Raw genomic sequence first — 12,500 nt, forward strand, 5'->3', positions numbered from 1 at the left:
ACGGTGGAAATAAACCCGGGGGGGGGGGGGGGTGCATCTGTGACCTCCAGCCGGCGTGCACCCTCCCAACCAACCAAACATCCACTCACACTGACAGAAACACAGACAACATCAACCGAAATGTGCGAGATGGAGCCTCCATTTCATGCAGGCTCCATCTCCAGCTCCATCTCCAGCTCCATCTCCAGCTCCATCCTCAAAGCTCCGCAGCGGCTCTCACACACACGCGTTCGGGCTACATATTTGGTTTTCTGTAGGGCCTATTTATTGTTTATCTCATATTAATGTTAAATATGTTTGTTTGTTTGTTCATGTAGCCTATATATACACCTTTCACCGAGGCAAATTCCACACACAAGTGTAACTTGTTGTGGCAATAAAAAACATAATTTTCCTGATTCTGACACATCGCTCAGTATGCACAGCATGAGAGGCTCAGAGCCGCAGCACTACCTGGCGCTCAGCCTCCTCCGCACGGACTCCCACTGAAAAAAGCCGCACAAATGCGGGGTTTCTAAGCTAGGTTTTTAGCCAAGGTTTTAGCCAGGTTCTAGCCAGGGTTTAGTCAGGGTTTTATCGACCTGGAGAGGGCAGCCCAAAAAAGGCCCAAGGAGCTGCAAGGGGGGGGGGGGAGCAGGGAAACATGGAGGCCTACATTTCTGGGACATAAAAGAGGGAAATGGTTTCGCTTACGCTTCGCAGTTCCGCCGTACGGTCCTTCATGGTGTCGCTGCTGCTAGAACACGGAGAGAATCAGATTCGGCCCTGGTCCGTCCGGGGGGGGGAAAGGGGGGGAGGTTTCCAACACCGCGTCCGTGCTCCGGAGATATTAAACCCCCCAAAGAGATTTTTTTTTCCTGTGTCCTCTTCTTCGTTTTTCACCTTCTTCTTCTTCACTTCCCCCGAGCAGACGGAGAGATGGAGGGAGGAACAGCGCGGTGTGTGACGCTTCTTCTTCTCGGAGGGATATATAAATATATATATATATTTTATATATATATAAATGTATTTCTCCGGCGCGTTCAAAGTCAAACCCTCTCCTTTCTTCTTCTGCTTGGATCGTGCCTCTCCGCCGCTCTGGCCCCCCGGTGCTGTCGGTGCGGTTCCGCGGCTTTAACTCCTCTTTCCTCCGGCTCGGTGCGGTGCAGTGTGGCCCCGCAGCAGCGCGCAAAGCAGCAGCAGCCCGGCAGGAAACACCGACCGAGAGAGAGAGAGAGGGAGGGAGGGAGGGAGGGGGAGGGGGGGTGAGGACGGAAAGTGAGAGGGGGGGGGGGGGGGGTACTGATGCTGCAGAAAAAGAGAGAGGAGGGAGGGAGGAGAGGGCGGGCGATGCGGAGGGGAAAGGAGCGCCTGTGCGCATGCGTCAACTCCCTCCATTTCTGTGTGTGTGTGTGTGTGTGTTTGTGTGTGTGTGTGTGTGTGTGTGTGTGTGTGTGTGTGTGTGTGTGTGTGTGTGTGTGTGTGTGTGTCCGTCCGCAGCAGCAGCAGGGAGGTGTGTTTGGTTCAGGTGAATGAGGGGGTGGGGGGGACAATCTGTTCATCCTGTCCCTATATGGTCATGGGGAGGGGAAGGGGGATGGGGGTAAAAATCTGACATGGATATATGTTTATGTAAATTATAAATGAATGTCATTCACCAATATCTGAAATAATCATTTAAGCTATTTAAAAAAAATAAAATACTTTTGTTTTTAAAAACACATAAACACACATTTAAAAACCTAGCTGTAAAATAATCTCAACACATCACAGCCTGAAGTCAGCTGTCACTTATTTATTTATATATATATATATATATATATATATATATATAGTATTTTTATTGTTTTAGAGAAGGTACAATGTACAGTGCAACATTACAATGTCAGTTATAACAAGATGTATTTCTATTAACCCCATCCTAACCACAACAAACCATTGTGCCATGATAGCAAATAGTGTAATCATTGTGCTTTACAGTCCTTCAAAGTAAGCCAGTAAAGGGTCCTCACTTTTGTTGAATTTTCTGGTTGATCCTCTGAGAAAGTACTTGATTTTTTTTCTATTTTTAGAAACATCAGAATATCAGAAAGCCACGTGGAGGCTTTTGGTGGTGTAGATGATTTCCATTCCGTAAGTATTTTTACAGGCTAGTGTACCAGAGTCTGGTAGGACCAGGCTAGTGTACCAGAGTCTGGTAGGACCAGGCTAATGTACCAGAGTCTGGTAGGACCAGGCTAGTGTAGTATATTTTGGCCAGCTTAACCTTATGCTGCGTTCCAGGCAACCCGTAACCCGTTTTTACACAACCTTCTGCCTGTGAAAGTGCCCTGGGACGGCAGTCAAACGCGTAACTTACTACTCGTGAACTGGTACCAGATCGTTGTACTCCCAGTTACAGTTTTTGACGTCACACACACATAAACAACAATGGCAACCCCTGTTGATGCTGTACAGACGCCGGTGATTAATGGTGAGAAATAGAAATAGACATAAATAGGCAACGTAAAGTAATTCTGCACATTGTAATCAAAACAATACACATACGATTGTGTACTACTGCAGGTTATGTTAAATTATGTTATGCAGGTTATGTTAAATTATATATAATATATATATATATATATATATATATATATATATATATATATATATATATATATATATATATATATTAAATGAAGCCCAAAATAGCGATAGAAATCGCTAGTATCAGCCATAGAGTTAGTTAATATTAATATTTACAGTCAATGGTATCAGCTAGCGCTAGCTAACGTCAACATTAGGTAGCCGCTAGCTAATGCTAGCTAGAAGGGTTTGCCGTGACTTTGCCTGGAACGCTACGAAGTCGTGAGTCGTGAATTGAAGTCGTAACTTACGGGCTAAAAATTGTGTCTGGAACGCAGCATTACTATAGTGTGCATACGGTGAAGAACTTTAAACTGAATCAAATTCAAACGTGCACAAGAAGAGGTCCCATTCACCCAGCTTAGAGCCCTGTCCCATGCAGCATCTGATATATTTGTCCCTAACTCTTCTTCCCATTTTGCTTTGATCAGATCCATGGATATACTGTAGAATGACATAATGAAATTGTCTATGTTAGAGATTTGGCCTCTTAAGGTCAGAGGGGTCTGTAGTATATCCTCAACTTTCAAGTTTATCCTATAAAGTTTATCCTATAAACTTGAAAGTAACTTATCTGTTGCTCGGAAGAAAGACTTTGGAAGGAGAACTGGAAGACTTTGAAATAGGTATAAAAATCGAGGCAACACATTCATTTTAATGCAGTCATATGGCATTATGAAAGTTAGGGCGCTTTCACACCTAGAGCTCTGCAGACTCGCTGTGTTTTCGGGGGTCAAGTTGCAGCATTGTTGCATTTTTCATTTGGCTCGGTTTGCATTCACACCGCACTTTGTCCAACGCACCAAAACACACGTCACGCTGTGGAGACGGGCGCTGGTTTATTGGACAGATTCTCCGAAAACTCGCCGACACTTCTGCTCTCAGAAATAATGGAGCAACACCACATTTATAAGCTTTATGGAGCTTTATTCATTTTATTCTAATTCTTAGTCAACATCTGCTGCAGCTCTATCTGCTGCACTAATGTAATTGTTATTGAAGTAGAATCAGATTCCTTTGCAGGATTTGTCCACAAAACTTCTATTATTCTGAAAACATGATCCCAACTTCCTGTGGAGATACGATGCAGTGTGTTTGTGTGTGTGTGTGTGTGTGTGTGTGTGTGTGTGTGTTCTTGTTTAACTATATTCGTGGGGTCCAAAAAGAGTTAGAATTAGGTTATGGTTAGGGTGAGGGTAAGGGTTAAGGTTAGGCATTTAGTTGTGATGGTTAAGGTTAGGGTAAGGGGCTAGGGAATACATTATGTCAATGACGGGTCCCCACAAAGATAGTGAAACGCAATATGTGTGTGTGTGTGTGTGCATGTGTGTGTGTGTGTGTGTGCGTGTGTGTTTGTGTGTCTGTCTGTGAATCAGAAAATCAGCCTCTTGTTAAATCTTTTACCTGAACTAGAGCCAAGACATTTATACACACAGTGTGTGTGTGTGTGTGTGTGTGTGTGTGTGTGTGTGTGTGTGTGTGTGTGTGTGTGTTTGATGTACGAGGCCAGCTGCTGTTAAACTCGGCCTTGAGATTTTAAAATGAAGTTTTAATGGTGAAGATGAACTCCGAGCTGGCTGCCAGCCCGGGGAAACACTGCTGGAAACCCTCCATCATCTTCATCTTACTCACACACTGTCTGTGGGGACCAAAGGCCACAACGCAGGGACACAAATATGTTTTAAAGGAACACGCCGACTTATTGGGACTTTGTCTTATTCCCCGTATCCCCCAGAGGTAGATAAGTCCATGCATACCCTTCTCATCTCCGTGCGTGTCGTAACTCTGACGCACCCACTGCTAGCCTAGCTTAGCACAGATCCTGGAGGTAACCGGCTCCATCTAGCCTAGCTTAGCACAGAGAGTCTGTGTAGGTGTGTGTGTCTGTGTGTGTGTGTGTGTGTGCATGTGTGTGTGTGTGTGTGTGTGTGTGTGTATGTATGTGTGTGTGTGTGTGTGTGTGTGTCTGTGTGTCTCTGTGTATGTGTGTGTGTGCGTGTGTGCGTGTGCGTGTCTGTGTGTGCATGTGTGTCTGTGTGTGTGACTGTGTGTGTGTGATGTGTGCGCGCGTGTGTGTGTGTGTGTCTGTGCGTGTGTGTGTGTGTGTCTGTGACTGTGTGTGTGTGTGTGTGTGTGTGTGACTGTGTGTATTTGTGTGTATGTGTGTGTGTGTGTGTGTGTGTGACTGTGTGTGTGTGACTGTGTGTGTGTGTGTGTGACTGTGTGTATATGTGTGTGTGTGACTGTGTGTATGTGTGTGTGTGTGTGTGTGTGTGTGTGTGTGTGTGTGGGTGTGTGCATATATATATATATATGAATAGTCTCAGGAAGGAACTTGTTTTGGTGGAACATGTGTACATTCAAAAGTAGTTTTAGTCGTGCAACAGAAAACTCAGATTGGACAGATAGTCTAGCTAGCTGTCTGGATTTACCCTGCAGAGATCTGAGGAGCAGTTAACCATAGTCCTCACAAATCCACCGGAGGTTAGAACAACACAGAGACAGAGGAAGGGGACGCACATCCGGCGGCACTTGAACAATCCCGGAAATGGAACGTCGAGGATTAAGATACAGACTAAACTGGAATTACCTCCGACCCAAGATACACACTCCAGAGAGGAAGAAAAAGAAGACCTTTAGCTCCCTATGTTTTGATTTTTACGTGTTAAAGCTACATTGTGTAAGAATTTCTCCCATCTAGCGGTGAAATTGTATATGACAACCAACTGAATATTACTTTCTAGCCCGGAGCTAGACTCTCAGTACAGTGGGGGCGGAGCTAGACTCTCAGTACAGTGGGGGCGGAGCTAGACTCTCAGTACGTTGGGGGGGGGGAGCTAGACTCTCAGTACAGTGGGGGGGGAGCTAGACTCTCAGTACAGTGGGGGCGGAGCTAGACTCTCAGTACGTTGGGGGGGGGGAGCTAGACTCTCAGTACAGTGGGGGGGGAGCTAGACTCTCAGTACAGTGGGGGGGGAGCTAGACTCTCAGTACAGTGGGGGCGGAGCTAGACTCTCAGTACGTTGGGGGGGGGGAGCTAGACTCTCAGTACAGTGGGGGGGCGGAGCTAGACTCTCAGTACAGTGGGGGGGGGAGCTAGACTCTCAGTACAGTGGGGGGGGAGCTAGACTCTCAGTACAGTGGGGGGGGGGAGCTTCATCATGGGCCCCTCTGCTACCAAGTCATTTTAAAATTAAAACCGTTAAATAAAAACAGTAAAATATGTGATGAATGCATATGTTATGATGTCACTTGTTGAGCCAAGTAAGCCTATATGTCAAATATATCACAAAGAAAAGACAAATGTTTTGACAAGTTTGTATTGACGAACAAAGAAACAAAGACAGCAGTTTGCCGGTCATGTCAAAATGTTTCAGCACCACGGACAGTGACAGCTGATGGACAGCGACAGCTGATGGACAGAGACAACTGATGGACAGCGACAACTGATGGACAGCGACAGCTGATGGACAGAGACAGCTGATGGACAGAGACAGCTGATGGACAGAGATGGTGCTGAACAGGCCAAGAGCTCTCAATCAGTGCCACGCTATATAACTGACATGGCACTATTATACTGTTTATATTGAACACAAAGTTTGTTTACAACTCCATAGGGAGGCTACATGTACTACATGAAAACTGGAATGAAAACTTTGAGTAAAACTGATTTATAACATTCTGAGTGACTTATTCATAACTAAAATATAAATTCTTAGACGATTTTTTTTTCTCACCATTTTGTTGTCTGCTTAACGATCCTCCAGAACAAATACATCTAACAAAACTATATACATGTCATGGTCCCTTATTAAATCTTCATCCTCCTCTCCTTCATGGTGGCAAATCTGCCAACCACGTTGTCCTTGTCGATATGTCTGTCCCGCTCCACACTCAGCCAGGTGAGATTTGACAGCCTGGCCTCATCCATGCATGAACGCAAGTATGTCTTAATGAGCCGCAGACGGCTGGGGCTGCTGATGGGAAGGGTTTTCTAAATCCTGTGGAGAATGGTCAGGTGTGGGTAGGCTGTATCCATGTCGTTGGCAATGAGGAATGGCAGGACGGCGTCGGTGGTAAGATCCATGTTTAACTCTGAATACAATGCACGAAAAGAGCGAAACTCCTCCACTGCGTCTTCTGGCTCGGGCATGTCTTCTGAGTAGAAACGGGCCAGCTCAAGCATTTTCTCCTCAGCATCAGGGTGCTCAAACCATTTTGGGCAGAGTACTGCGAACAGTTTGGCCATTTTTTTGAAGTCTGAAAATCAACTTTCAAACTGCCCCACAAAAACATCCAGAATGTAAAAATAAATTTTCGCTTTGTCTGAACAATTTAGCTTGACCCTGGCTTGCAGCCCCGTTAACTGCCCTGACATTGTTCTGGCACCGTCATATGCTTGTCCCCTCAGATCATTTACATTAAGACCAAGGTCCTTCGTCAGCGAATTATGCAGAAGATCATAAAAGGACGCCACACTGCCATCAGGTAACTCCTCAAATTTAATAAAGCGCTCAATGCTGCTGCCTGTTTTGGTGACATATCTGAGCGAGAGAAACCTGATCCATTCTGGTTATATCTATGGTGGAATCTACAATAACTGAGAAAATCTTTGCTGATTTATCTCGTTGATTATTGTGCTCAGTGTCTCTTTGGAAAGAGCTGCAATGACCTGGTTTTGGGACTGGTGACTGAGGTATGTCACTCTGCTGACGGGGTTATTCATGTGCTGCTCGAGGATGGAGTCGCCCCTGTCTGGCTAAAAAGAGCGTGGTGTCCACCAACCTGTGTAGGATCCTTCTGTTCTTCTCCACCTGCTCTCTCTCTGCTTTCAGAAGCTCCTCAATGACAGTGCTGTCCTGACTCAAACCGAACTTTGTCATTACATATACCTTCTCTGCCTCCCGGTGAGCGCCGGAACTTTCATGCATCTCAATCCGCTCTGTCCCTTTTTTAAATGAAGAAAACCCCATACATGGGTCAGCCCAGGCTTTCCCAGCACTGTCATTGGCCTTTTTACCGAAAAGCCAGCAACAGAAACAGTGGGTTTGCCCTGGGTGAGTACACCAACCACTGACGCTCCACTGGGTTACCTGAGCCTCCCATCTGGCGCATACACCAAGCCGGACTGAAGCGTCTCTTATCGTGGTCATGTGGGAACTCTTTGTAGCCTTCCCTCAAACCAGGCTGGCAAGGACCATGTCCAAGCACCGCACGGATCAATTCAGTAGTGAGAGGCCGGTGAGGAAAAAGGTACAGGTCAGTGGGATATTCCTCTTCAGACAGAACATTGGCTAGGCGGTGCACCTCTGAAGGACCCATGGTGGCGCTGCTGCTGGAACCAGAGGCATCCGCAACCGACCAGGTATCCTCCACTTCAAACTGCCGGGGACAGTCGCCCCCCTCCGGTGAGCTGTTCTGGGCTTGACTGCTGTTAGCCTCATCGTTAGCCGCTGTCAGGCTAGTAGGGCTAGCACTAGCAGTAACGTCAACTATTGATGACTGAGTTACAACGTTAACGGTATTATTATCATTTTGTTGAGTCATGGATGATGATGATGATGATGATGATGATGATGATGATGATGGTGATGATGATGATGATGATGATGATGATGATGATAATGATGATGATGATGATGATAATGATGATGATGATGATGATGATGATGATGATGATGATGGTGATGATGATGATGATGGTGGTGGTGATGATGGTGATGATGATGATGGTGATGATGATGATGATGGTGGTGATGATGATGATGATGGTGATGATGATGATGGTGATGATGATGATGATGATGATGATGATGGTGATGATGATGATGATGGTGATGGTGATGATGATGATGATGATGATGATGATGATGATGGTGATGATGATGGTGATGGTGATGATGATGATGATGATGATGGTGATGATGATGATGATGATGATGATGGTGATGATGATGATGATGATGATGATGATGATGATGGTGATGATGATGATGATGATGATGATGATGGTGATGATGATGATGATGATGGTGATGATGATGATGATGATGATGATGATGATGATGATGGTGATGGTGATGATGGTGATGATGATGATGGTGATGATGATGATGATGATGGTGATGATGATGATGATGATGATGATGATGATGATGATGATGGTGATGGTGATGATGATGGTGATGATGATGACGATGATGATGGTGATGGTGATGATGATGATGATGATGGTGATGATGATGATGATGATGATGGTGATGATGATGATGGTGATGATGATGATGATGATGATGATGATGGTGATGATGATGGTGATGGTGATGATGATGATGATGATGATGGTGGTGATGATGATGATGATGGTGATGATGATGATGATGATGATGATGATGATGAGAAGTACAATGTGAGAGGAGCACACGATGCTACCACACTTCTCCTACTATCTCCTTCTTATCTTTTTAATGCGCCAGATTTATATTTTCTCTCCTTTTTCGTAACTATTCTCTTAAGTGCTATCAGGAAAGTAGCCTATATAGCTAATGTTTACATTATACATTTGTGCCTCACGCCACCCTTAGTTACTGTTGCTAAGTAGGAGAAGCTCGGGCTGGCCTTAGAAACAGTAACTAAGTACAACAAGCTAGGGGGGACTTGACATGGCGGCTCTCATTGCGCTGCCCATTGGCCTCTGTATATATATATATATATATATATTTATATATAGCTATATATATAGCTGGTTTATCAAAACACTAGCTCATGTGCAGTAGCTTCTTTCAGCTAACAATATGTAATATGTCACTTGGCGAGGCCCCGTTTTCGTCAAGTGATGGTGATTGGCACGGGGCCCTGGGGCGACCGCACCCAAGCATCCACGCACCCAAGCACCCAAGCACCCAAGCACCCAAGCACCCAAGCACCCACGCTATCTCTGCTACTGCCCCCCCCCCCCCCATTCCGAGCGTGTTATAACTCCTAGGTGGCCGTATTATTCCAAGAAGTAGGACTTTGTCCGTGAGTGTTCCTTCCAGTGTAATAATAGTTTGATGTTATTTTGGTACCATTTCATTGCTAACATCAGCTATCAGGGTCAGAAACGAATGCAAGCTAATGTTAGTAAAGTACCAGTGCTATCATTATTCTGTATATTGTACGAGATTAATAGTGTAAGGCAATGTTTACACTGTAGGAGAGAAGGAACGGAGGTTTATGTTTTTAATATTTTTCTCTGAGCAGTATGAACAATGTCAATGAAACCAAAATGAGCTCTTAGTATCTCCATCGTTTACATGCAGCTGTTCTAGCTGTAGCTAGTCTATGGTTACAACTCCATTACGTGAGTTGTCTGCCAGGAATGAGAATCACATCAAGAGACATCTTTTATTTAAGAGAAAAAGTCTAATATTTGGACTGTATTATTGTATGTCTCATACAGCTTTCTCACTTAGCTTCATAAAAGCCCCAAAAAAGAGGGAACAGGATTTTAAAACATGATGGTTTGAACAAGGACCACTAAGGCCCGAGGGCCAAATCCGGCCCCTCGCAGGTTTTGATCCGGCCCTCATTTCAATTTAGGTTCACAGTAAATTTAGGCCCACCTAGTTTTTGTTGCTTTTTCCGAAGTTTTTGGTGCTTTTATTTTATTTTATTACATTTTTGGTGCTTTTTTCGACATTTTTTAGGCCTTTTACGGTGTTTTTTTTTTTTTTTTTTTCACTGCTTTAGGCACTTTGTTCTAACATTTTGGATGCTTTACTCAAGATTTAACCACTTTTTCGGAAGTTTTTGGTGCTTTCTCTGATGTTTTTTTTTTTCACTTTCTGATGTTTTTGTCACTTTTTCCAACTTTTTTGGCGCTTTTCTCAACATATTTGTTGTTGGCTGAGGAACTTTTTTGCCGAACTTTTTTGGGGCTTTATGAGGCCCACAATGTAAGTGAGAAGACTACAGTATATGAGACATGCAATAATACAGTCAAAATATTTGACTTTTTCTCTTAAATAAACACACGTCAATAATCTACATGTCTGCCCCTTGATGTGATTCTAATTTTCCAGTGTGGCCCTCTGGGAAACTGAGTTTGACACCTCTGACTTAAGTTTTTGGACTGGTAAGTCTTCTGAAATATAGACCTTTCTTTCGCCATGTAAAGTCTTTCTGGGCCAGCGGGATATCTGAGGAGTTTTATTTTTCATGTTTTTTTATCCCCAATATATGAATGTAAATTCACAGTCTATGTCTTTGTCATTTTTTTGGGATATTTTTGTGTTAGAAAAAAGACAAGAAATAAAACAAGCTCTTATTTTGACATACTTTGTACTTTGACATACTTTGTACTTTGTTCTTTTACCACATGCATGAAAATCCAGCTTTTGTTGTTGTAATCTTTTTGTTGTTGTTGATGTTTTTGTGTTTTTAAGAAAATCTTTAAAATAAAAGTTTTCTGTTTTAAAGTGCGCTCTTATTTTGAAAGACTTCCTGTTGTGTTTGTGAACAGATTGTTAACTAAAAGTATAAACAGGTTGGACTCTGATGCTCCACTTGGTTCTACTTTTAAACCCCCCTAAATCTTTGGTTTTCTCGCCACAAAATAACATTTTAAGAAAAGTTTCAGAAGTAGAGTTCTGTAAATGTTCTTACCTCTGTAGCACTTCCTGTTTTGGAGAAAAGGACCCGAGCTGATGGCCCGGCTGTCTTTACATGTGCCTGAGAGGAACATCTTCTTCTTCTCTCATGTGTTATGTGTCAGCCAGAAGAGGGCACCCTGACAGTTTTTTCCAACTGCTTACACATGTTTTCAAAACTGCCTCCTTTTGTGAGTGTGTGTGTGTGTGTGTGTGTGTGTGTGTGTGTGTGTGTGTTCCTGCAATTCCCAAAACTGCACACATAAAATGCAAAATGCCATAAACACATCTCAAAATGAACACTTTTTTCATAATAGTACATTTTTGGATATACCATGTACACACTGTTGTTCTAAATCTAAAGCTCTATATCTTTCATAGGCCTATATCTACATTTACAATGTTCTAGAGAGAAAGTATTCTCCTGAGAGGGGTTGAAAAGTGAAAACAACGATGCAATGTTACAGTAAAACAGAAAATATTTATATATTATTATATATATTTATATTTATTGGGCAAAACATCAGGTTTGTAAGAGTAGCACAGCGTTGTCTACAGTAGCATGAAACAAGAAAACAAAACTACAAACATATGGAAACCAAAGGTATACTTTTTAGAATAAAGAATATGTGTGTGTGTGTTGTGTGTGTTTTTGTGTCGGGGCGGGGGGGGGATTATATGCACGTGTGTATGTGTGTGTGTGTGTGTTGTGTGTGTTGTGTGTGTTGTGTGTGTTTGTGTGTTGTGTGTCGGGGCGGGGGGGGGGGGGTTGGGGGGTATTGTATGCGTGTGTGTGTGTGTGTGTGTGTGTGTGTGTTGTGTGTGTCTGATTGATTTATAATGCTGAAATAGTTATTACATAGTTGCCTGTTGTCATTTCTGACCGGCAATTTCCACTGGATGCGGAACGTCTGCGGAACGTCGACGGAGACATTAGGTTTCCATTAAAGTCAGTGTGTGTATTTCCACTGACTGCAGAACGTCTGCGTCCCTACTCCGTCCCAGTTCCGTCAGTCCCAGCTCTCCGGAGCAGATACCAGAGCTTCTATTTTTGACGGACGACGGAGAGCTCCGCAGCAATTCAGCACAATTCAGATTGTGCGGGACAGGAAGTCGAGCACAGAAACAAAATAAAACATCCAGTTACTTTTCAAAATAAAATACACCGTGCTCACGGCGGATCATATTTCCCTGCACTACACCTTGAAAACACAGCTCAGAGTAGTTTCCCCTCTACTCCTCTGGATGGAAACAAACTGTTGT

General features: G+C 43.7%; 2 protein-coding genes across 3 annotated transcripts in view; both read right to left on the bottom strand.

Annotated features, from left to right (window-relative positions):
• stx1b (syntaxin 1B) overlaps nt 1–1,218 on the bottom strand; it is a 45,188-nt gene extending 43,970 nt beyond the window's left edge. Inside the window, exons 1-2 of one of the 2 annotated variants that reach the window (XM_031300055.2) lie at nt 948–959; nt 694–896 (exon numbers count right to left, since the gene is read on the bottom strand). In XM_031300055.2, the coding sequence (XP_031155915.1) occupies nt 694–723 (30 nt within the window). In that variant the 5' untranslated portion in view covers nt 724–896; nt 948–959. Of the gene's footprint in view, nt 1–693 lie in introns of both variants that reach the window. The other variant, XM_031300054.2, reaches the window with a different exon arrangement.
• Nucleotides 1–12,500, bottom strand: part of LOC116062299 (cephalotoxin-like protein) — a 1,100,540-nt gene that overhangs the window by 987,764 nt on the left and 100,276 nt on the right. The window lies entirely within an intron of this gene.

The sequence above is a fragment of the Sander lucioperca genome, chromosome 21, assembly GCF_008315115.2.
Source record: "Sander lucioperca isolate FBNREF2018 chromosome 21, SLUC_FBN_1.2, whole genome shotgun sequence".
Taxonomy (NCBI): Eukaryota; Metazoa; Chordata; class Actinopteri; order Perciformes; family Percidae; genus Sander; species Sander lucioperca.